At 39.6% G+C, this 24,116-nt stretch overlaps 1 protein-coding gene and 2 non-coding genes across 6 annotated transcripts; all 3 read left to right on the top strand.

Moving 5' to 3' along the window:
• The first annotated feature begins 2,557 nt into the window (after positions 1-2,557).
• Positions 2,558-2,665, top strand: LOC112718690 (small nucleolar RNA R71). Its single transcript, XR_003161019.1, has one exon. It is a non-coding gene; the product is annotated as a small nucleolar RNA R71 (small nucleolar RNA).
• Positions 2,666-11,275: 8,610 nt separating this feature from the next.
• LOC112718689 (small nucleolar RNA R71) lies at positions 11,276-11,383 on the top strand. The gene has a single exon (XR_003161018.1). It is a non-coding gene; the product is annotated as a small nucleolar RNA R71 (small nucleolar RNA).
• Positions 11,384-19,689: 8,306 nt separating this feature from the next.
• Positions 19,690-23,292, top strand: LOC112715791 (U-box domain-containing protein 62). 4 transcript variants are annotated; one of them, XM_025767613.3, is made up of 8 exons: positions 19,690-20,381; positions 20,473-20,776; positions 21,040-21,121; positions 21,688-21,745; positions 22,212-22,300; positions 22,457-22,546; positions 22,628-22,698; positions 22,918-23,292. In XM_025767613.3, exons 1-8 carry the CDS (start codon positions 19,832-19,834, stop codon positions 23,036-23,038), a joined length of 1,365 nt encoding a protein of 454 aa, XP_025623398.1. In that variant the 5' UTR covers positions 19,690-19,831; the 3' UTR covers positions 23,039-23,292. The 4 variants fall into 4 exon arrangements, 1 of the variants encoding a protein (XP_025623398.1); XR_003812039.2 differs by having other exon boundaries at positions 19,700-20,381; positions 21,040-21,209; XR_011866677.1 differs by having other exon boundaries at positions 19,700-20,381; positions 21,040-21,209; positions 22,452-22,546.
• Positions 23,293-24,116: the final 824 nt, after the last annotated feature.

Raw genomic sequence — 24,116 nt, 5'->3', positions numbered from 1 at the left:
GCCATAAATGGTTATGGAAAAACAAAAAGCAATGCTTTTACCACACCAAACTTAAAATGTTTGCTCGTCCTCGAGCAAAAGAAGAGAGTAGAAGAAGAAGAAATGAGGAAGAGGGAGATGGTGGTGTGTTCGGCCAAAGAGGGGGAGAAGTGGTGTTTAGGTTGTGTGAAAATGAAGGGTTGAAGAAGGGTATTTATAGGAGAGAGGGGGGTAATGGTTCGGCCATTAAGGGTGGGTTTGGGAGGGAAAGTGGTTTGAATTTGAAGGGTGAGGTTGGTGGGGATTTATGAAGGATGGATGTGAGTGGTGAAGAGAAAGATGGGATTTGATAGGTGAGGGGTTTTTGGGGAAGAGGTGTTGAGGTGATTGGTGAATGGGGGAAGAAGAGAGAGAGTGGTGGTGGGGTCCTGTGGGGTCCACAGATCCTGTGGTGTCAAGGAAAAGTCATCCCTGCACCAAATGGCATTCAAAATCACGTTTTGAGCCAATTCTGGCGTTAAACGCCGGGCTGGTGCCCATTCCTGGCGTTTAACGCCATGTTCTTGCCCTTTCCTGGCGTTTAACGCCAGTCTGGTGCCCCTTTCTGGCGTTAAACGCCCAGAATGGTGCCAGACTGGGCGTTAAACGCCCAACTGCTAGGCTTACTGGCATTTAAACGCCAGCAGCATCTTCCTCCAGGGTGTGCTGTTTTTCTTCCTGTTTTTCATTCTGTTTTTGCTTTTTCAATTAATTTTGTGATTTCTCATGATCATCAACCTACAAAAAAGATAAAATAACAAAAGAAAATAATTAATTATAAAACATTGGGTTGCCTCCCAACAAGCGCTTCTTTATTGTCACTAGCTTGACAGAGGACTCTCAAGGAGCCTCAGAAATGCTCAGAACCGTGTTGGAACCACCCAACACCAAACTTAGAGTTTGAATGTGGGGGTTCAACACCAAACTTAGAGTTTGGTTGTGGCCTCCCAACACCAAACTTAGAGTTTGACTGTGGGGGCTCTGTTTGGCTCTGTTTTGAGAGAAGCTCTTCATGCTTCCTCTCCATGATGACAGAGGGATACCCTTGGGCCTTAAACACCAAGGTTTCTTCATTCACTTGAATGATCAACTCTCCTCTGTCAACATCAATCACAGCCTTTGCTGTGGCTAGGAAGGGTCTGCCAAGGATGATGGATTCATCCATGCACTTCCCAGTCTCTAGGACTATGAAATCAGTAGGGATGTAATGGTCTTCAACTTTAACAAGAACATCCTCTACAAGTCCATAGGCTTGTTTTCTTGAGTTGTCTGCCATCTCTAGTGAGATTTTTGCAGCTTGCACCTCTAAGATCCCTAATTTCTCCATTACAGAGAGGGGCATGAGGTTTACACTTGACCCTAAGTCACACAAGGCCTTCTTGAAGGTCATGGTGCCTATGGTACAAGGTATAGAAAACTTCCCGGGATCCTGCCTCTTTTGAGGTAGTTTCTGCCTAGACAAGTCATTCAGTTCTTTGGTGAGCAAAGGGGATTCATCCTCCCAAGTCTCATTTCCAAATAACTTGTCATTTAGCTTCATGATTGCCCCAAGGTATTTAGCAACTTGCTCCTCAGTGACGTACTCATCCTCTTCAGAGGAAGAATACTCATCAGAGCTCATGAATGGCAGAAGCAAGTCCAATGGAATCTCTATGGTCTCAGTTTGAGCCTCAGATTCCCATGGTTCCTCATTGGGGAACTCATTGGAGGCCAGTGGACGCCCAGTGAGGCCTTCCTCAGTGGCGTTCACTGCCTCTTCTCCCTCCCAGGATTCGACCATGTTGATGGCTTTGCATTCTCCTTTTGGATTTTCTTCTGTATTGCTTGGGAGAGTACTTGGAGGGAGTTCAGTAATTTTCTTGCTCAGCTGACCCACTTGTCCTTCCAAATTCCTAATGGAGGACCTAGTTTCAGTCATGAAACTTTGAGTGGTTTTGATCAGATCAGAGACCATGGTTGCTAAGTCAGAGTTATTCTGCTTAGACCTCTCTGTCTGTTGCTGAGAAGGTGATGGAAAAGGCTTGCTATTGCTGAACCTGTTTCTTCCACCATTGTTGTTATTGAAACCTTGTTGAGGTCTCTGTTGATCCTTCCATGAAAGATTTGGATGATTCCTCCATGAGGGATTATAGGTGTTTCCATAGGGTTCTCCCATGTAATTCACCTCTTCCATTGAAGGGTTCTCAGGATCATAGGCTTCTTCCTCAGATGAAGCCTCTTTAGTACTGCTTGGTGCATTTTGCATTCCAGACAGACTTTGAGAAATCAAATTGACTTGTTGAGTCAATATTTTGTTCTGAGCCAATATGGCATTCAGAGTATCAATCTCAAGAACTCCTTTCTTCTGACTAGTCTCATTGTTCACAGGATTTCTTTCAGAAGTGTACATGAATTGGTTATTTGCAACCATTTCAATCAGTTCTTGAGCTTCAGTAGGCGTCTTCTTCAGATGAAGAGAGCCTCCAGCAGAGCTATCCAAAGACATCTTGGACAGTTCAGAGAGACCATCATAGAAAATACCTATGATGCTCCATTCAGAAAGCATGTCAGAGGGACATTTTCTGATCAATTGTTTGTATCTTTCCCAGGCTTCATAGAGGGATTCACCTTCCTTCTGTCTGAAGGTTTGGACTTCCACTCTAAGCTTACTCAATTTTTGAGGTGGAAAGAACTTTGCCAAGAAGGCATTGACTAGCTTTTCCCAAGAGTCCAGGCTTTTTTTAGGTTGAGAGTCCAACCATGTTCTAGCTCTGTCTCTTACAGCAAAAGGGAATAGCATCAGTCTGTAGACCTCAGGGTCAACCCCATTAGTCTTGACAGTGTCACAGATTTGCAAGAACTCAGCTAAAAACTGATGAGGATCTTCCAGTGGAAGTCCATGGAACTTGCAATTCTGTTGCATTAGAGAAACTAATTGAGGCTTAAGCTCAAAGTTGTTTGCTCCAATGGCAGGGATAGAGATGCTTCTCCCATAGAAATCGGGAGTAGGTGCAGTAAAGTCACCAAGCACCTTCCTTGCATTGTTGGCATTGTTGTTGTTTTCGGCTGCCATGAGTTCTTCCTCCTTGAAGAGTTCGTTCAGGTGCTCTAAAGAGAGTTGTGCTTTGGCTTCTCTTAGCTTTCTCTTCAAGGTCCTTTCAGGTTCAGGATCAGCCTCAACAAGAATGCCTTTGTCTTTGCTCCTGCTCATAAGAAAGAGAAGAGAACAAGAAAATGTGGAATCCTCTATGTCACAATATAGAGATTCCTTTAGGTGTCAGAGGAAAAGAAGAGTAGAAGACAGAAGTAGAAAATTCGAACTTAACAAAGGAGATGAAGTTCGAATTTTGCATTAACGGATAGTGTTAGTCCATAAATAGAAGGATGTGAGAAGGAGGGAAGTAATTTTCGAAAATTAAGTGAAAATTTTGAAAACATTTTTTTTTAAAAACATTACTTAATTTTCGAAAATGAAAATGAAAAAGAAATCAAGTGATTTTTTTGAAAAAGATTTTGAAATTAGAAATCAAAAGGATTTGATTGAAAACTATTTTGAAAAAGATGTGGTTAAGAAGATATGATTGATTTAAAAAAATGTGATTGAGAAGATATGATTTGAAAAACATTTTAAAAAGATTTGATTTGAAAATTAAAAACTTGACTAACAAGAAAAGATATGATTCAAACATTAAACCTTTCTCAACAGAAAAGGTAACATACTTGAAATGTTGAATCAAATCATTGATTGATAGTAAGTATCTTTAAAAATGGAAAGAAATTGGTTTTGAAAAAGATTTGATTGGAAAATTGATTTGAAAAAGATTTGATTTTGAAAAGATTTTGAAAACTTGAAAAAAATTGATTTGAAAACAAAATCTTCCCCTCTAGCCATCCTGGCGTTAAACGCCCAGAATGGTATCCATTCTGGCGTTTAACGCCCAAAATGCTACCTTTTTGGGCGTTAAACGCCCAACCAGGTACCCTGGCTGGCGTTTAAACGCCAGTCTGTCCTTCTTCACTGGGCGTTTTGAACGCCCAGCTTTTTCTGTGCAATTCCTCTGCTGTATGTTCTGAATCTTCAATTCTCTGTATTATTGACTTGAAAAGACATAAATTAAAAATATTTTTGGATTTTTAATAATAAGGACAAACCAAAATGCAACAAGAATCAAATAACAATGCATGCAAGACACCAAACTTAGCAGTTTGTACACTACTGACACTAACAGGATGAAAATGCATATGAGACACACAAAACAATCAAGTCAAATTGAATTCAAAGATCAGAGCAAGTAAATCATCAAGAACATCTTGAAGATCACTTAGACACATGAATGCATGCAATTGACACCAAACTTATGATGAGACACTAGACTCAAACAAGAAATATTTTTGGATTTTATGATTTTGTAAAATTTTTTTTTTGTGTTTTTCGAAAATTAAATGGAAAAAGGTATCAAAATTCTCAATGAGAATTCCAGGAATCAGTGCAATGCTAGTCTAAGACTCCGGTCCAGGAATTAGACATGGCTTCACAGCCAGCCAAGCCTTCAAAGAAAGCTTCGGTCCAAAACACTAGACATGGCCAGAGGCCAGCCAAGCCTTAGCAGATCACTGCTCCAAGAGCAAGATTGATGAAAATCAACAAGCTCTTGTGGTGATAAGTTGAAACCGCGGTCCAATGAGATTAGACATGGCTTCTCAGCCAGCCAGATTTCAACAAATCATCATGAAACTCTAGAATTCATCTTCAAGAATTTCGAAAAAAAATAAATACCTAATCTAAGCAACAAGATGAACCGTCAGTTGTCCAAACTTGAACAATCCCCGGCAACGGCGCGAAAAACTTGGTGTTGTTGCCGGATCTTGGCACTGATGTTACCAAAAGCTTGCTCAAAACTTGAACAATCCCCGGCAACGGCGCCAAAAACTTGGTGCGCGAAATTGTGAACAATACTTTTTCACAACTCTCATAATCCCCGGTAATGGCTCCAAAAACGTGGTAGCTCAATACCATGGCATTACACAACTTCGCACAACTAACCAGCAAGTGCACTGGGTCGTCCAAGTAATAAACCTTACGCGAGTAAGGGTCGATCCCACGGAGATTGTTAGTATTGAAGCAAGCTATGGTCATCTTGTAAATCTTAGTCAGGCAAACTCAAATAGTAATGGTGATGAACGAAAATAACAAAAAGGTAAAGATAGAGATACTTATGTAATTCATTGGTAGGAACTTCAGATAAGCGCATGAAGATGCCTTCCCTTCCATCTCTCTGCTTTCCTACTGTCTTCATCCAATCCTTCTTACTCCTTTCCATGGCAAGCTTAAGCAAGGGTTTCACCGTTGTCAATGGCTACCTCCCATCCTCTCAGTGAAAGCGATTGCATATGCTCTGTCACAGCATAGCGGAATTCATCTGTCGGTTCTCAATCAGGCCGAATAGAATCCAGTGATTCTTTTGCGTCTGTCACTAACGCCCCGCCCTCAGGAGTTTGAAGCACGTCACAGTCATTCAATCATTGAATCCTACTCAGAATACCACAGACAAGGTTAGACCTTCCGGATTCTCTTGAATGCTGCCATCAGTTCTCGCCTATACCACGAAGACTCTGATCTCACAGAATGGTTGGCTCGTTTGTCAGGCGAGCACTCGGTTGTCAGGCGATCAACCATGCATCGTGCAATCAGGAATCCAAGAGATATTCACTAGGGCCTTGATCGCTTGTAGAACAAGAATGGTTGTCAGTCACCTTGTTCATGGGTGAGAATGATGATGAGTGTCACAGATCATCACATTCATCAAGTTGAAGAACAAGTGATATCTTGGATAAAGAACAAGCGGAATTGAATGGAAGAACAATAGTAATTGCATTAATACTCGAGGTACAGCAGAGCTCCACACCTTAATCTATGGTGTGTAGAAACTCCACCGTTGAAAATACATAAGCATAAGGTCTAGGCATGGCCGAATGGCCAGCCTCCCAATGATCTAAGAACTAAAATGTCCAAAGATGATCTAGAGATCTAAAGTGATCAAAAGATTTTTAATACAATAGTCAAAGGTCCTATTTATAGAAAACTAGTAGCCTAAGGTGTACAGAAATGAGTAAATGACATAAAAATCCTCTTCCGGGCCCACTTGGTGTGTGCTTGGGCTGAGCATTGAAGCATTTTTCGTGCAGAGACTCTTCTTGGAGTTAAATGCCAGCTTTAGTGCCAGTTTGGGCGTTTAACTCCCATTTGGGTGCCAGTTCCAGTGTTTAACGCTGGGATTTCTTGAGGTGAATTTGAACGCCGGTTTGGGCCATCAAATCTTGGGCAAAGTATGGACTATCATATATTGCTGGAAAGCCCAGGATGTCTACTTTCCAACGCCGTTGAGAGCGCGCCAATTGGGCTTCTGTAGCTCTAGAAAATTCACTTCGAGTGCAGGGAGGTTAGAATCCAATAGCATCTGCAGTCCTTTTTGGTCTCTGAATCAGATTTTTGCTCAGGTCCCTCAATTTCAGCCAGAAAATACCTGAAATCACAGAAAAACACACAAACTCATAGTAAAGTCCAGAAAAGTGAATTTTAACTAAAAACTAATAAAAATATACTAAAAACTAACTAGATCATACCAAAAACATACTAAAAATAATGCCAAAAAGTATACAAATTATCCGCTCATCACAACACCAAACTTAAATTGTTGCTTGTCCCCAAGCAACTGAAAATCAAATAAGATAAAAAGAAGAGAATATGCAATGAATTCCAAAAATATCTATGAAGATCAGTATTAATTAGATGAGCGGGGCTTTTAGCTTCTTGCCTCTGAATAGTTTTGGCATCTCACTCTATCCTTTGAAATTCAGAATGGTTGGCTTCTTTAGGAACTCAGAGTCCAGATAGTGTTAATGATTCTCTTAGTAAAGTATGATGATTCTTGAACATAGCTATTTATTGAGTCTTGGCTGTGGCCCAAAGCACTCTGTCTTCCAGTATTACCACCAGATACATACATGCCACAGACACATAATTGGGTGAACCTTTTCAGATTGTGACTCATCTTTGCTAAAGTCCCCAATTAGAGGTGTCCAGGGTTCTTAAGCACACTCTTATTTGCCTTGGATCACAACTCTTATTTCTCTATTTTTTTTCTCTTTTTTTCGTTTTCTTTTTCTCTTTTTTTTTCTTTTTTTTCTTTTTTTTTTCGGTTTTTTTTTTCATAGCTTTTTCTTGCTTCAAGAATCATTTTAATGATTTTTCAGATCCTCAGTAACATGTCTCCTTTTTCATCATTCTTTCAAGACCAACATTCATGAACCACAAATTCAAAAGACATATGCACTGTTTAAGCATACATTCAGAGAACAAAAATATTGCCACCACATCAAAATAATTAAACTGTTATAAAATTCAAAATTCATGCAATTCTTTCTTTTATCAATTAAGCACATTTTTATTTAAGAAAGGTGATGGATTCATAGGACATTCATAACTTTAAGGCATAGACACTAAGACACTAATGATCACAAGACACAAACATGGATAATCATAAGCATAAAATTCGAAAAACAGAAGAATAAAGAACAAGGAAATCAAAGAACGGGTCCACCTTAGTGATGGCGGCTCTTTCTTGCTCTTGAAGATCCTATGGAGTGCTTGAGCTCCTCAATATCTCTTCCTTGTCTTTGTTGCTCCTCCCTCATGATTCTTTGATCTTCTCTAATCTCATGAAGGATGATGGAGTGTTCTTGATGCTCCACCCTTAGTTGTCCCATGTTGGAACTCAATTCTCCTAGGGAGGTATTTAATTGCTCCCAATAGTTTTGTGGAGGAAAGTGCATCCCTTGAGGAATCTCAGGGATCTCATGATGAGTGGGATCTCTTGTGTGCTCCATCCTCTTCTTAGTGATGGGCTTGTCCTCCTCAATGGGGGTGTCTCCCTCTATGTCAACTCCCACTGAATAACGGAGGTGACAAATGAGATGAGGAAAGGCTAACCTTGCCAAGGTAGAGGACTTGTCCGCCACCTTATAGAGTTCTTGGGCTATAACCTCATGAACCTCTATTTCTTCTCCAATCATGATGCTATGGATCATGATAGCCCGGTCTATGGTAACTTCGGACCGGTTGCTAGTGGGAATGATTGAGCGTTGTATAAACTCTAACCATCCTCTAGCCACGGGTTTGAGGTCATGCCTTCTCAATTGAACCGGCTTTCCTCTTGAATCTCTCTTCCATTGGGCGCCCTCTTCACATATGACTGTGAGGACTTGGTCCAACCTTTGATCAAAGTTGACCCTTCTTGTGTAAGGATGTTCATCTCCTTGCATCATAGGCAAGTTGAACGCCACCCTCACACTCTCCGGACTAAAATCCAAGTATTTCCCCCGAACCATAGTAAGGTAATTCTTTGGATTCGGGTTCACACCTTGGTCATGGTTCTTGGTGATCCATGCATTGGCATAGAACTCTTGAACCATCAAGATTCCGACTTGTTGAATGGGGTTGGTAAGAACTTCCCAACCTCTTCTTCGGATCTCATGTCGGATCTCCGGATATTCACCCTTTTTGAGTGAAAAAGGGACCTCGGGGATCACCTTCTTCAAGGCCACAACTTCATAGAAATGGTCTTGATGCACCCTTGAGATGAATCTCTCCATCTCCCATGACTCGGAGGTGGAAGCTTTTGCCTTCCCTTTCCTCTTTCTAGAGGTTTCTCCGGCCTTGGATGCCATAAATGGTTATGGAAAAACAAAAAGCAATGCTTTTACCACACCAAACTTAAAATGTTTGCTCGTCCTCGAGCAAAAGAAGAGAGTAGAAGAAGAAGAAATGAGGAAGAGGGAGATGGTGGTGTGTTCGGCCAAAGAGGGGGAGAAGTGGTGTTTAGGTTGTGTGAAAATGAAGGGTTGAAGAAGGGTATTTATAGGAGAGAGGGGGGTAATGGTTCGGCCATTAAGGGTGGGTTTGGGAGGGAAAGTGGTTTGAATTTGAAGGGTGAGGTTGGTGGGGATTTATGAAGGATGGATGTGAGTGGTGAAGAGAAAGATGGGATTTGATAGGTGAGGGGTTTTTGGGGAAGAGGTGTTGAGGTGATTGGTGAATGGGGGAAGAAGAGAGAGAGTGGTGGTGGGGTCCTGTGGGGTCCACAGATCCTGTGGTGTCAAGGAAAAGTCATCCCTGCACCAAATGGCATTCAAAATCACGTTTTGAGCCAATTCTGGCGTTAAACGCCGGGCTGGTGCCCATTCCTGGCGTTTAACGCCATGTTCTTGCCCTTTCCTGGCGTTTAACGCCAGTCTGGTGCCCCTTTCTGGCGTTAAACGCCCAGAATGGTGCCAGACTGGGCGTTAAACGCCCAACTGCTAGGCTTACTGGCATTTAAACGCCAGCAGCATCTTCCTCCAGGGTGTGCTGTTTTTCTTCCTGTTTTTCATTCTGTTTTTGCTTTTTCAATTAATTTTGTGATTTCTCATGATCATCAACCTACAAAAAGATAAAATAACAAAAGAAAATAATTAATTATAAAACATTGGGTTGCCTCCCAACAAGCGCTTCTTTATTGTCACTAGCTTGACAGAGGACTCTCAAGGAGCCTCAGAAATGCTCAGAACCGTGTTGGAACCACCCAACACCAAACTTAGAGTTTGAATGTGGGGGTTCAACACCAAACTTAGAGTTTGGTTGTGGCCTCCCAACACCAAACTTAGAGTTTGACTGTGGGGGCTCTGTTTGGCTCTGTTTTGAGAGAAGCTCTTCATGCTTCCTCTCCATGATGACAGAGGGATACCCTTGGGCCTTAAACACCAAGGTTTCTTCATTCACTTGAATGATCAACTCTCCTCTGTCAACATCAATCACAGCCTTTGCTGTGGCTAGGAAGGGTCTGCCAAGGATGATGGATTCATCCATGCACTTCCCAGTCTCTAGGACTATGAAATCAGTAGGGATGTAATGGTCTTCAACTTTAACAAGAACATCCTCTACAAGTCCATAGGCTTGTTTTCTTGAGTTGTCTGCCATCTCTAGTGAGATTTTTGCAGCTTGCACCTCTAAGATCCCTAATTTCTCCATTACAGAGAGGGGCATGAGGTTTACACTTGACCCTAAGTCACACAAGGCCTTCTTGAAGGTCATGGTGCCTATGGTACAAGGTATAGAAAACTTCCCGGGATCCTGCCTCTTTTGAGGTAGTTTCTGCCTAGACAAGTCATTCAGTTCTTTGGTGAGCAAAGGGGATTCATCCTCCCAAGTCTCATTTCCAAATAACTTGTCATTTAGCTTCATGATTGCCCCAAGGTATTTAGCAACTTGCTCCTCAGTGACGTACTCATCCTCTTCAGAGGAAGAATACTCATCAGAGCTCATGAATGGCAGAAGCAAGTCCAATGGAATCTCTATGGTCTCAGTTTGAGCCTCAGATTCCCATGGTTCCTCATTGGGGAACTCATTGGAGGCCAGTGGACGCCCAGTGAGGCCTTCCTCAGTGGCGTTCACTGCCTCTTCTCCCTCCCAGGATTCGACCATGTTGATGGCTTTGCATTCTCCTTTTGGATTTTCTTCTGTATTGCTTGGGAGAGTACTTGGAGGGAGTTCAGTAATTTTCTTGCTCAGCTGACCCACTTGTCCTTCCAAATTCCTAATGGAGGACCTAGTTTCAGTCATGAAACTTTGAGTGGTTTTGATCAGATCAGAGACCATGGTTGCTAAGTCAGAGTTATTCTGCTTAGACCTCTCTGTCTGTTGCTGAGAAGGTGATGGAAAAGGCTTGCTATTGCTGAACCTGTTTCTTCCACCATTGTTGTTATTGAAACCTTGTTGAGGTCTCTGTTGATCCTTCCATGAAAGATTTGGATGATTCCTCCATGAGGGATTATAGGTGTTTCCATAGGGTTCTCCCATGTAATTCACCTCTTCCATTGAAGGGTTCTCAGGATCATAGGCTTCTTCCTCAGATGAAGCCTCTTTAGTACTGCTTGGTGCATTTTGCATTCCAGACAGACTTTGAGAAATCAAATTGACTTGTTGAGTCAATATTTTGTTCTGAGCCAATATGGCATTCAGAGTATCAATCTCAAGAACTCCTTTCTTCTGACTAGTCTCATTGTTCACAGGATTTCTTTCAGAAGTGTACATGAATTGGTTATTTGCAACCATTTCAATCAGTTCTTGAGCTTCAGTAGGCGTCTTCTTCAGATGAAGAGAGCCTCCAGCAGAGCTATCCAAAGACATCTTGGACAGTTCAGAGAGACCATCATAGAAAATACCTATGATGCTCCATTCAGAAAGCATGTCAGAGGGACATTTTCTGATCAATTGTTTGTATCTTTCCCAGGCTTCATAGAGGGATTCACCTTCCTTCTGTCTGAAGGTTTGGACTTCCACTCTAAGCTTACTCAATTTTTGAGGTGGAAAGAACTTTGCCAAGAAGGCATTGACTAGCTTTTCCCAAGAGTCCAGGCTTTTTTTAGGTTGAGAGTCCAACCATGTTCTAGCTCTGTCTCTTACAGCAAAAGGGAATAGCATCAGTCTGTAGACCTCAGGGTCAACCCCATTAGTCTTGACAGTGTCACAGATTTGCAAGAACTCAGCTAAAAACTGATGAGGATCTTCCAGTGGAAGTCCATGGAACTTGCAATTCTGTTGCATTAGAGAAACTAATTGAGGCTTAAGCTCAAAGTTGTTTGCTCCAATGGCAGGGATAGAGATGCTTCTCCCATAGAAATCGGGAGTAGGTGCAGTAAAGTCACCAAGCACCTTCCTTGCATTGTTGGCATTGTTGTTGTTTTCGGCTGCCATGAGTTCTTCCTCCTTGAAGAGTTCGTTCAGGTGCTCTAAAGAGAGTTGTGCTTTGGCTTCTCTTAGCTTTCTCTTCAAGGTCCTTTCAGGTTCAGGATCAGCCTCAACAAGAATGCCTTTGTCTTTGCTCCTGCTCATAAGAAAGAGAAGAGAACAAGAAAATGTGGAATCCTCTATGTCACAATATAGAGATTCCTTTAGGTGTCAGAGGAAAAGAAGAGTAGAAGACAGAAGTAGAAAATTCGAACTTAACAAAGGAGATGAAGTTCGAATTTTGCATTAACGGATAGTGTTAGTCCATAAATAGAAGGATGTGAGAAGGAGGGAAGTAATTTTCGAAAATTAAGTGAAAATTTTGAAAACATTTTTTTTTAAAAACATTACTTAATTTTCGAAAATGAAAATGAAAAAGAAATCAAGTGATTTTTTTGAAAAAGATTTTGAAATTAGAAATCAAAAGGATTTGATTGAAAACTATTTTGAAAAAGATGTGGTTAAGAAGATATGATTGATTTAAAAAAATGTGATTGAGAAGATATGATTTGAAAAACATTTTAAAAAGATTTGATTTGAAAATTAAAAACTTGACTAACAAGAAAAGATATGATTCAAACATTAAACCTTTCTCAACAGAAAAGGTAACATACTTGAAATGTTGAATCAAATCATTGATTGATAGTAAGTATCTTTAAAAATGGAAAGAAATTGGTTTTGAAAAAGATTTGATTGGAAAATTGATTTGAAAAAGATTTGATTTTGAAAAGATTTTGAAAACTTGAAAAAAATTGATTTGAAAACAAAATCTTCCCCTCTAGCCATCCTGGCGTTAAACGCCCAGAATGGTATCCATTCTGGCGTTTAACGCCCAAAATGCTACCTTTTTGGGCGTTAAACGCCCAACCAGGTACCCTGGCTGGCGTTTAAACGCCAGTCTGTCCTTCTTCACTGGGCGTTTTGAACGCCCAGCTTTTTCTGTGCAATTCCTCTGCTGTATGTTCTGAATCTTCAATTCTCTGTATTATTGACTTGAAAAGACATAAATTAAAAATATTTTTGGATTTTTAATAATAAGGACAAACCAAAATGCAACAAGAATCAAATAACAATGCATGCAAGACACCAAACTTAGCAGTTTGTACACTACTGACACTAACAGGATGAAAATGCATATGAGACACACAAAACAATCAAGTCAAATTGAATTCAAAGATCAGAGCAAGTAAATCATCAAGAACATCTTGAAGATCACTTAGACACATGAATGCATGCAATTGACACCAAACTTATGATGAGACACTAGACTCAAACAAGAAATATTTTTGGATTTTATGATTTTGTAAAATTTTTTTTTTTGTGTTTTTCGAAAATTAAATGGAAAAAGGTATCAAAATTCTCAATGAGAATTCCAGGAATCAGTGCAATGCTAGTCTAAGACTCCGGTCCAGGAATTAGACATGGCTTCACAGCCAGCCAAGCCTTCAAAGAAAGCTTCGGTCCAAAACACTAGACATGGCCAGAGGCCAGCCAAGCCTTAGCAGATCACTGCTCCAAGAGCAAGATTGATGAAAATCAACAAGCTCTTGTGGTGATAAGTTGAAACCGCGGTCCAATGAGATTAGACATGGCTTCTCAGCCAGCCAGATTTCAACAAATCATCATGAAACTCTAGAATTCATCTTCAAGAATTTCGAAAAAAAAATAAATACCTAATCTAAGCAACAAGATGAACCGTCAGTTGTCCAAACTTGAACAATCCCCGGCAACGGCGCGAAAAACTTGGTGTTGTTGCCGGATCTTGGCACTGATGTTACCAAAAGCTTGCTCAAAACTTGAACAATCCCCGGCAACGGCGCCAAAAACTTGGTGCGCGAAATTGTGAACAATACTTTTTCACAACTCTCATAATCCCCGGTAATGGCTCCAAAAACGTGGTAGCTCAATACCATGGCATTACACAACTTCGCACAACTAACCAGCAAGTGCACTGGGTCGTCCAAGTAATAAACCTTACGCGAGTAAGGGTCGATCCCACGGAGATTGTTAGTATTGAAGCAAGCTATGGTCATCTTGTAAATCTTAGTCAGGCAAACTCAAATAGTAATGGTGATGAACGAAAATAACAAAAAGGTAAAGATAGAGATACTTATGTAATTCATTGGTAGGAACTTCAGATAAGCGCATGAAGATGCCTTCCCTTCCATCTCTCTGCTTTCCTACTGTCTTCATCCAATCCTTCTTACTCCTTTCCATGGCAAGCTTAAGCAAGGGTTTCACCGTTGTCAATGGCTACCTCCCATCCTCTCAGTGAAAGCGATTGCATATGCTCTGTCACAGCATAGCGGAATTCATCTGTCGGTTCTCAATCAGGCCGAATAGAATCCAGTGATTCTTTTGCGTCTGTCACTAACGCCCCGCCCTCAGGAGTTTGAAGCACGTCACAGTCATTCAATCATTGAATCCTACTCAGAATACCACAGACAAGGTTAGACCTTCCGGATTCTCTTGAATGCTGCCATCAGTTCTCGCCTATACCACGAAGACTCTGATCTCACAGAATGGTTGGCTCGTTTGTCAGGCGAGCACTCGGTTGTCAGGCGATCAACCATGCATCGTGCAATCAGGAATCCAAGAGATATTCACTAGGGCCTTGATCGCTTGTAGAACAAGAATGGTTGTCAGTCACCTTGTTCATGGGTGAGAATGATGATGAGTGTCACAGATCATCACATTCATCAAGTTGAAGAACAAGTGATATCTTGGATAAAGAACAAGCGGAATTGAATGGAAGAACAATAGTAATTGCATTAATACTCGAGGTACAGCAGAGCTCCACACCTTAATCTATGGTGTGTAGAAACTCCACCGTTGAAAATACATAAGCATAAGGTCTAGGCATGGCCGAATGGCCAGCCTCCCAATGATCTAAGAACTAAAATGTCCAAAGATGATCTAGAGATCTAAAGTGATCAAAAGATTTTTAATACAATAGTCAAAGGTCCTATTTATAGAAAACTAGTAGCCTAAGGTGTACAGAAATGAGTAAATGACATAAAAATCCTCTTCCGGGCCCACTTGGTGTGTGCTTGGGCTGAGCATTGAAGCATTTTTCGTGCAGAGACTCTTCTTGGAGTTAAATGCCAGCTTTAGTGCCAGTTTGGGCGTTTAACTCCCATTTGGGTGCCAGTTCCAGTGTTTAACGCTGGGATTTCTTGAGGTGAATTTGAACGCCGGTTTGGGCCATCAAATCTTGGGCAAAGTATGGACTATCATATATTGCTGGAAAGCCCAGGATGTCTACTTTCCAACGCCGTTGAGAGCGCGCCAATTGGGCTTCTGTAGCTCTAGAAAATTCACTTCGAGTGCAGGGAGGTTAGAATCCAACAGCATCTGCAGTCCTTTTTGGTCTCTGAATCAGATTTTTGCTCAGGTCCCTCAATTTCAGCCAGAAAATACCTGAAATCACAGAAAAACACACAAACTCATAGTAAAGTCCAGAAAAGTGAATTTTAACTAAAAACTAATAAAAATATACTAAAAACTAACTAGATCATACCAAAAACATACTAAAAACAATGCCAAAAAGTATACAAATTATCCGCTCATCACCTACTTAAGGGGATTGTTATCAGTACTTGTAGGTGTCTGACCCCTTGCTGGTGTTTAAACGCCAAAACTGGTGGTAGAATGGCATTTAACGCCAGGTTACTGCCCTTTTCTGGAATTTGAACACCAGAACTAGTAGCTGAATAGGTGTTTAATGCCAGGTTACTGCCCTTTTCTAGCGTTTGAATGCCAGAACTGGCAGCAAAATATGTGTTTAACGCCAGGTTACTGCCCTTTTCTGGCGTTTGAACGCCGGAAACATTCCTCTCTGGGCTCTTACTGTCCTCAGAGGGATTTTGGGCAATGAATTGGTCATCCTTTGTTAGCTGTTCCTTTCTTAGCTTCTTGCTGCCTTGAGTTGAGATATTCAATGTCTTTCCACTTCTTAATTGAACAGCTAGGCCTTCTTCTGTTATCTGTTCAGATAACTACTGTCTTGTCTGATCCAATTGTGCTACCATATTTTTGTTAGCATTTTTAGTATCTTGTAACATTTCCTTGAACTCTGCTAACTATTTTGTTAGAAGAAGTATTTGCTGGTTAAGTTCAGCAACTTTTTCTGGAGGACTACTTTCAGTGGATACTGCTTTAGCATCTTCTTTCATGGAAGATTCACTATTTAAATACAGATGCTGATTTTTTGCAACGATATCAATGAGCTATTGAGCCTCTTCAATTGTCTTTCTCATGTGTATAGATCCACCAGCTGAGTGGTCTAAAGATATCTGGGCTTTTTCTGCAAGCCCGTAGTAGAAGATGTCTAACTGCACCCATTCTGAAAACATTTCAGAGGGGCATTTCCTTAGCATCTCTCTGTACCTCTCCCAGGCATCATAAAGATATTTATTATCCCCTTGTTTAAAGCCTTGGATGTCTAGCCTTAGCTGTGTCATCCTTTTTGGAGGGAAATATTGATTCAGGAATTTATCTGATAACTGCTTCCATGTTCGTATGCTTGCTTTGGGTTGGTTATTTAACCACCTCTTAGTTTGATCTTTTACAGCAAATGGAAACAGTAGTAATCTGTAGACATCCTGATCTACTTCCTTATCATGTACTGTATCAGCAATTTGTAAGAACTGTGCCAAAAACTCAGTAGATTCTTTCCTGTGGAAGACCGGAATACTGGCAATTTTGCTGCACCATGATAATGAGCTGAGGACTTAGCTCAAAGTTGCTAGCCTTAATGGGGAGTATACATATAAAGCAGTAGTGAGATTAGCATATGACCCCAGAGTCCTTCTAGACTGTTCAGTTCCACTTAGGTCCATGATAGAGAAAGGGAGGTGATGTGAATTGTGAATAAAAGTTTTTTGATAACCAAAAATAAAAGAAAATTGGAAACTAAAATAATTAATTAATTAAAAGGATTTGAAAAATTTTGAAAAAGATATGATTTTAAAATTTTAAAGATTGAAAATTTCTTAATAAGAAAACACCAAACGTAAAATTTTTCAATCAAAGTAATAAAATAAGACTAAAAATTAAAAAATTATGAGTAATTAAAGGAAAAGATATTTTTTATTTTTAAATTTTTAATGAGGGGATAGAAAAATACACAAAAGACACAAGACTTAAAATTTTTAGATCTAATGCTCCTTGTTTTCAAAAATTTGGAGGGAAAACACCAAGGAACACCAAACTTAAAAATTTTAAGATCAAAACACAAAGAAGACTCAAGAACACCTTAGAGACTCACAAGAACACAAAAAGAGCACCAAACTTAAAAGTTTGACACAAAATTTAATCAAAGAAAAATTATTTTTGAAAGATTTTTGAAAAGAAAATAAAAAACTCAAATTTGATGACTCTATACCAACAAAAAAAATAATTTATTCCTAATCTAAGCAACAAGATAAAGCGTCAGTTGTTCAAACTCGAACAATCCCTGACAACGGCGCCAAAAACTTGGTGCACGGGATTGTGATTTACACTTTTCACAACTCCGGTTCCACTAACCAGCAAGTGTACTGGGTCATCCAAGTAATTCCTTACGTGAGTAAGGGTCAATCCCACGGAGATTGTCGACTTGAAGCAAGCTATGGTTATCTTGTAACTCTTAGTCAGGATATTAATAATAATTCTTAGTTTTATTTGTAAAAAGTAAAAGAACATGAAATAAATAATACTTGTTATGCAGTAGTGGAGAACAGGTTGAGGTTTCGGAGATGCTCTACCCTTTGATTTTCTGCTTTCTTACTGCCTTCTTCTTCAAACATGCCCAGCTCCTTCTATGGCAAGCTTTATGTTGGTGGATCACCGTTGTCAATGGCTACCATCCGTCCTCTAAGTAAAAACATGTCCGCTACGGTTTCCTGCATGGCTAATCATCTGTCGGTTCTCACTTGTGCTGGAATAAGATCCATTGATCTTTTTGCACACTGTCACTGCGCCCAATAGTCGCGAGTTTGAAGCTCGTCACAGTCATCCCTTCCTAGATCCTACTCGGAATACCATAGACAAGGTTTAGACTTGCCGGATCTCAGAAATGCCGCCAATTGATTTTAGCCTCTACCACGAAGATTCTGGTCTCACGGATTCGAATGCTCTGTTGTCAGGAGATGTCATCAAACTCGTGAGTCAGGAGTCCAATAGATACACACTCAAGTTGTCGCTCAATGACTACGTTGAGCTTAGATAGAACGGAAGTGGTTGTCAAGCACGCGTTCATAATTTTGGGAATGATGATGAGTGTCATGAATCATCACATGGTGAAGTACGAGTGAATATCTTAGAACAGAAACAAGCTGATTGAATAGAAACAGTAGTAATTGCATTAAGTCATCAAGGCATAGTAGAGTTCCTTACCCCCAACCATGGGATTTAGAGACTCATGCCGTCAAAAGTACAATATGAAAGTGTAAAAATGTCATGAGGTACAAACTGAATCTCTAAAAGTAGTTTTTATACTAAACTAGTAACCTAGGGTTACAGAAAATGAGTAACTAGGTGCAGATAGTGCAGAAATCCACTTCCAAGGCCCACTTGGTGAGTGTTTGGGCTGAGCTTTGAAGCTTTCACGTGCACAGTACATTCTTGGAGTTAAACGCCAGCTTTGGTGCCAGTTTAGGCATTTAACTCCAGCTTTGGTGCCAGTTCTGGCGTTTTACGCCAGAAAAAGGGTCTCTAACTGGTGTTTAAACGCCAGTTTGGGCCATCAAATCTCGGGCAAAGTGTGAACTATTATACATTGCTGGAAAGCCCAAGATGTCTAATTTCCAACGCAATTGAGAGCGCGCCAATTGGGATTCTGTAGCTCCAGAAAATCCACTTTGCGTTCAGGAGGGTTAGAATCCAACAGCATCTGCAGTCCTTTCTCAGCCTCAGAATCAGATTTTTGCTCAGGTCCCTCAATTTTACCAGAAAATATCTAAAATTACAGAAAAACACACAAAGTCATAGTAAAGTCCATAAATGTGAATTTTGCATAAAAACTAATAAAAATATTCTAAAAACTAACTAAAACATACTAAAAATTATGTAAAAACAATGTAAAAAAAGCATATAAATTATCCACTCATCAGTTATCATCCATTCCATTCACAGTTTAAGATAAGTGTGTTGTGCTGATTGTAAAGCAATTACTTGTGTTGAATTTTTGTTTTCAACCGCCACAACTACATCACTCTTTCTCTGCACCTAGAAGATGGACATAAGTGACGTCTTCGAACTCACTTCTCCCAGAGCCACTCACCTCTCATCACTGTTCCCACAAAGCGCATGCTCTTTATTTGTTGGTCTTGCTATTTATCTCCTATATTTCATTTTTTCTGTCTCAATTTGTTGTTGCGTTGTGTTAATGGTGGTGTTAGCAGTAGTGGTAGTGACAGTACATTAGTAGTATTAGTAATAGTTGTATTGGTCATACATTGATGGTATTCAAAATTTGAAAAAAAAAGATAGTAATTTTATTGTTAATGAAATTGAATTGAAGAATTTAGAAGATTAAAGATAATAAAAAAGATGAGGATAATTTAAATATTTTAATTAATTTTATAATAAAATTAATAAATAATTAATAATTAGATATTTTTGTTGAATATAATTTAATTTTTGTAGACATAATATTAATTGTATTCTTTAATTTTATAGTTAATTTTATTAGCGTCTAATTATGATGGAAAATAGTTATTTATTCCCGTGGAAATGTAGGTTCTTTGAACACGAGCAGAGAAAGTGAAAAACACATCCAAACGATGTCGTTTTAAGAATAAATAAAAGAAACGACTTAGAACACGACACGTGGTAGAAATCAACTTCCAGTAAAGCGCTCATTATGCTATCTTCGTCAAAGTACTTTTTACTTCTTTCGATCCTCAAAATCTCAAACACCTTCTAAACGACGCCGTTTTGCAGCAACTACTGCCAAAAATTTCCCTAAACCCTAGCTCAGAATTCCCTTTCGCACTTCCAAGAAAAGGGAGCTTTTTCACACTCACCATGTCCTCCGAAGACATAGGTCTCGTACCCGACCAGAGGATCGAAACTGGTCTCAGCTCCTCACTCGTTTTTCAAGACGAAACCTTGCGCTTCAGCTGCGGGGGCCCGCAGCGTCGGGTCGGGGACCCGGGCCCGAAGACCCGGGATCTTGGTGGGTTCATCGATGACAAGATGTTCTCCATGGAGCGCGACCGGTACTTCGCCGCACAGAGCTCTGAGTTCCGCCGGAGCGTCTACGGCGACTGCTCCGGCCGCCGTGATCCGCCGGGAGCACGCAATTGGAGTAGGAATGGTGGCGCCAACACTCCAAGCGGCGACGAATCCGACGGGGATGATGACGAAGATGATGACGAGGATGACGATGACGACGATGATGTCGAAGGTGATGAAGGGCTTGTTGGTGTTGGTGATGGAAGCAAGCGCAATTCGAATCCAATTCTTGACATTAACGGTAGCAACGGTAGCAACGGTGGTGGCGGTGGTAGTTTGGGTGGTGTTACTGCTGCAGAGCGGATGGCAAATGGGAAAGGACAGCATCATTCGTCTTATGGTATGAATTTTGAGACAAGTTTTGAATTTTTTGCTTTATGTCACAATTGCATTTTGATTTTGAATTTGATGTTTTTGTTGAGTTGTTGTAGTTTCTACTAGAGAAATGTTGGGGAAGGATGGTGATATGGGGCAGCTGGTGCATAACAATGCGAGTGGTACTGATGAAGATCATCATCAGAGAGAGAGATTGGGTAAATCACAGAGTGCTGTAACCATTGCTGAAACTGATTGTGATGAGTACTATTCACATTATCTTCATGGCACGGAAGGATCGGGTTCTGTGCAGAAAGTTATGGTGGATGAGAATGGTTGTGGGTTTAGTGGAAGAAAGGACGTTCTGTTTTCAAGCGAGTCAGGGGAGTCGTTGAGGGCAATTCTTTCTGATCCTGTTACGTAAGTCTCTTTCTGAGTTTGATTAACTTATTTCGCAGATTGAATCTTGTGCAGAACTAGTGTGTGAGGTATATGAATAAACTTAAGTGCAGAATATCAACCATTTCCACAATTATACATGGTTGATTGATCCATCAGCCAAAAAAATCAGTCCGGCTTGTTCAAAACTGGTGGCATTTGTATTTTTCTTCTTTGTAATAAGGCTTGTTACTAGCTTATGCTTGCTTTATTTGATTTGATTGCTTTATCTTCTGAAAACACAGAGGTGCACTTATGGACGATGCCATGATATTACCTTGTGGGCATTCATTTGGTGGAGGTGGAATACAGCATGTTATTAGAATGGTGGGTTCTAAGCGATCAAATGCTGTAACTTTTGGACTTACCTTTTCTGTGACTAGTCATCTGAAAAATGTTTTTAACTATGGAGCTGGTAATTTTCAACTTCTTTCTCTCATGTGTGACACTACATGCAGGACTGTAAAAGTAACTAATTGGGATGTTGTGGATAAGTACTTATGAAGAGTCACATAGGATAGGAGATAAGAATATGGTAATACTGAGTAACATAGATGGCAAGTCCTGGAAAAGTAAAACAATAGTAGTCTCAAAATTGATTCATAGATTCCAAATTTCATTTCCTTTTTGAGGACATGGAAGGTTATTGAATTGGTTTCGAGGATATGGAACTGGAATTTTTAACAAAGTTTGTAAAGAAAATGATATTGAATAGTGATTGCAAAAAACTTATCATGTTACTTTCAAATTGTTTGAGTTGCTGATCAACATATTATAGAATGTAGAAGTTTTTAGAGCAACTTATGTTTTTATTATCATGCTTCAGGACTTTTCTCATTCAGGAATACATGTATTTAAGTAGCTAAGATAATGTTCATGTGATGCATTTTCAGAAAGCTTGCTGCACCTGTTCTCAACCCACGTCCGAGGAATCAATATCTCAAAACCTATGTAAGCAAATTATGTTCAAATTCAATTATTTATACTCAAATAAGTTCCAGTTAAATGAACAACAATACTATACTAATTAATTTCAATTTTTGCTGATCACTTTTTGTGCACTTGGGTTTTGCTTTCATGTTGCTTATATGTAATGTACACAAAAAGGAAAAGCACTATAACAAAAATGGGCTAGGAAGAGTTGAAAGGATTTCTAAACCGTCCTTTTCTGTATTTGCAGTGCGCTAAGTTGCTAACTACACACACTCCCCTTCCATCAATGCTTTCATTTACTAAGCAAAATCTAAGCAAACCTTTCATCTAAAATGTATATATATTGAAAATGCAAAATACCAGATATACGATACCTTCATTTTGTGAAGACAAATAAATGTATTATAACTAGTGATATCCTTTTTAACAATCCTAATTTTGTTCCTTGATTTCTTGTGGGTCCTGTGCTGACTGCCCTGACCAGCACTTCGAGCTGCTGTGCAGGCATATCGGCGTGAAGAGGAGTCACAATTTTACCGGTCATCTAAAAGACGAAGAGAGAGATTTGATCAGGTGTGTTTTTCCATTCTGAACTATGCTTCAGTCTCTGTAAGTTGAGAAAAATGGGATGAAAGGAGATTAGGATCTTACCTCATTTTTAGGTATATGTATATGTTGCTTTGACATTTTCCTTATCTTTTAATATGAGATATGTTTTGCATAGGACAGGGTGGTTTTGGAGATTCAGCTGTTGTAGAACCACCAAGGGGGAGAGGTGTTCAATTTCCTTTTGCTGTGATGGACCGTGTTATCATAAAGGTAGTATGCAAACACAAATGAGTTTACTTAGAGAATAATTTTAATCTATCAAAATAAATAATTGGAGAGAAATTGGATCAGGGAAACAAGAGGACACCGCAACGCTTTGTTGGGCGTGAAGCTATTGTAACAACACAATGCCTTAATGGATGGTTAGTGACTATATCTGATTTTTTCCTCTAGCAGTTAATTGCTTTCTTATGTGAATTTTGTGCTTCTAATATATAATGCTAACTTCCAGTGTGAAGTGAACTTGAGTGATGTTAAAGGCTGTAACTATAAATAAATAATAAATGATCTTGCAAACATTATGCTACACTTTAAAATTGCTTGCATTGTTAATCAAAGACTTGGAATTTCATAATTTACAGGTATGTGGTGAAGACACTGGACAATGCAGAGAGTGTGAAATTACAGTATCGGTCCCTTGCTAAGGTTTTGGATGATTCTTCAAAACCTTCCTCCACCAAGATGCCACCTAATTGGCGTTAGTTCTGAGCCATCAAATGTAGCTGATCATACTTCTATACCAACATGATTGTGCTTTCGAAATCCCAGTGTTAGTGTTCCTTGTTGCAATAAAACCGTGGTAGCAACAGATGGTGTAAATATAGAAAGCCTTGTGCTTTGTGTTCCTTAATATTTATGATTGTATTTAATGTAATCATTTTGTTATACATAGATAATATTAGATACGCTAACAGATTTATAGTAAAAAATGAAGATGATTATTTGGTTTCAGTTTACGAGCTACGGGCATTGCATGTTTTCCAATTCCATTGATATATCTAGTATTTTTTGAAAGCGGGAAGTGCTATTTCACGTTTCAACTTGAAGTTTGGGTTGGACACTTTAACTAACAAAACGTAGTTGTGCACAAAGTTGTTGAATAATTTTGAATCTTTAAAATAGCAAAATAGCATGTCACAAAAATATAAGTCTTCACACTGCCTTATATATGTACTTTAAACACATTTATAATGTGTTAAATGTTCGCACCGTTGACTGTTCTACTATTTATTTTATTTTATTTTATTTTTCTTAAATCCCTCTTGCGTTTTAGAAATATGAAATTATTTGATATGGAGTCAAAGATAAAAGTTTCGTCAAAATTAACATTTCGGTTTTGGAAACTTTTCATAAAAAAAAACTTTCAAAAACAAAATATAAAAATTACCCAAAATCTAGTTTTTCTTGTTTTGTTTTGGGTGGGGGAGGAAGGGGATCGGACGGGTCCATATGAATCGGACGAGTTCCACCCAATTATGGTTCTTTTGTTTTTTAACATTATATATATTGTTTTTAGTAGTAAAATAAATTTTAATAGTTTAAATGTTATCGAAACCGGACAGCCCCGTCTAGTCGGACCGGAAACATGGTGAACCGGTAACAAAGCCGGTCCGGATGAGTTTGCTGATAGGATAAGGGAGAGAACCGGTTTGAACCGGTCGAATTCAACGAAAACCGACAAGTTTGAAAAAATCCGGAGCAGTTCGACTTCTAATTTTTTTTGTTTTTCCTCAAGTGAAACGGCGTCGTTTCGATTATTAAAAGAAACTAAACTGAAATG

The sequence above is a fragment of the Arachis hypogaea genome, chromosome 10 (genome assembly GCF_003086295.3).
Source record: "Arachis hypogaea cultivar Tifrunner chromosome 10, arahy.Tifrunner.gnm2.J5K5, whole genome shotgun sequence".
NCBI lineage: Eukaryota > Viridiplantae > Streptophyta > Magnoliopsida > Fabales > Fabaceae > Arachis > Arachis hypogaea.
The sequence above is the reverse complement of the archived record's forward strand: the minus strand, read 5'-3'. Positions and strand labels throughout refer to the sequence as shown.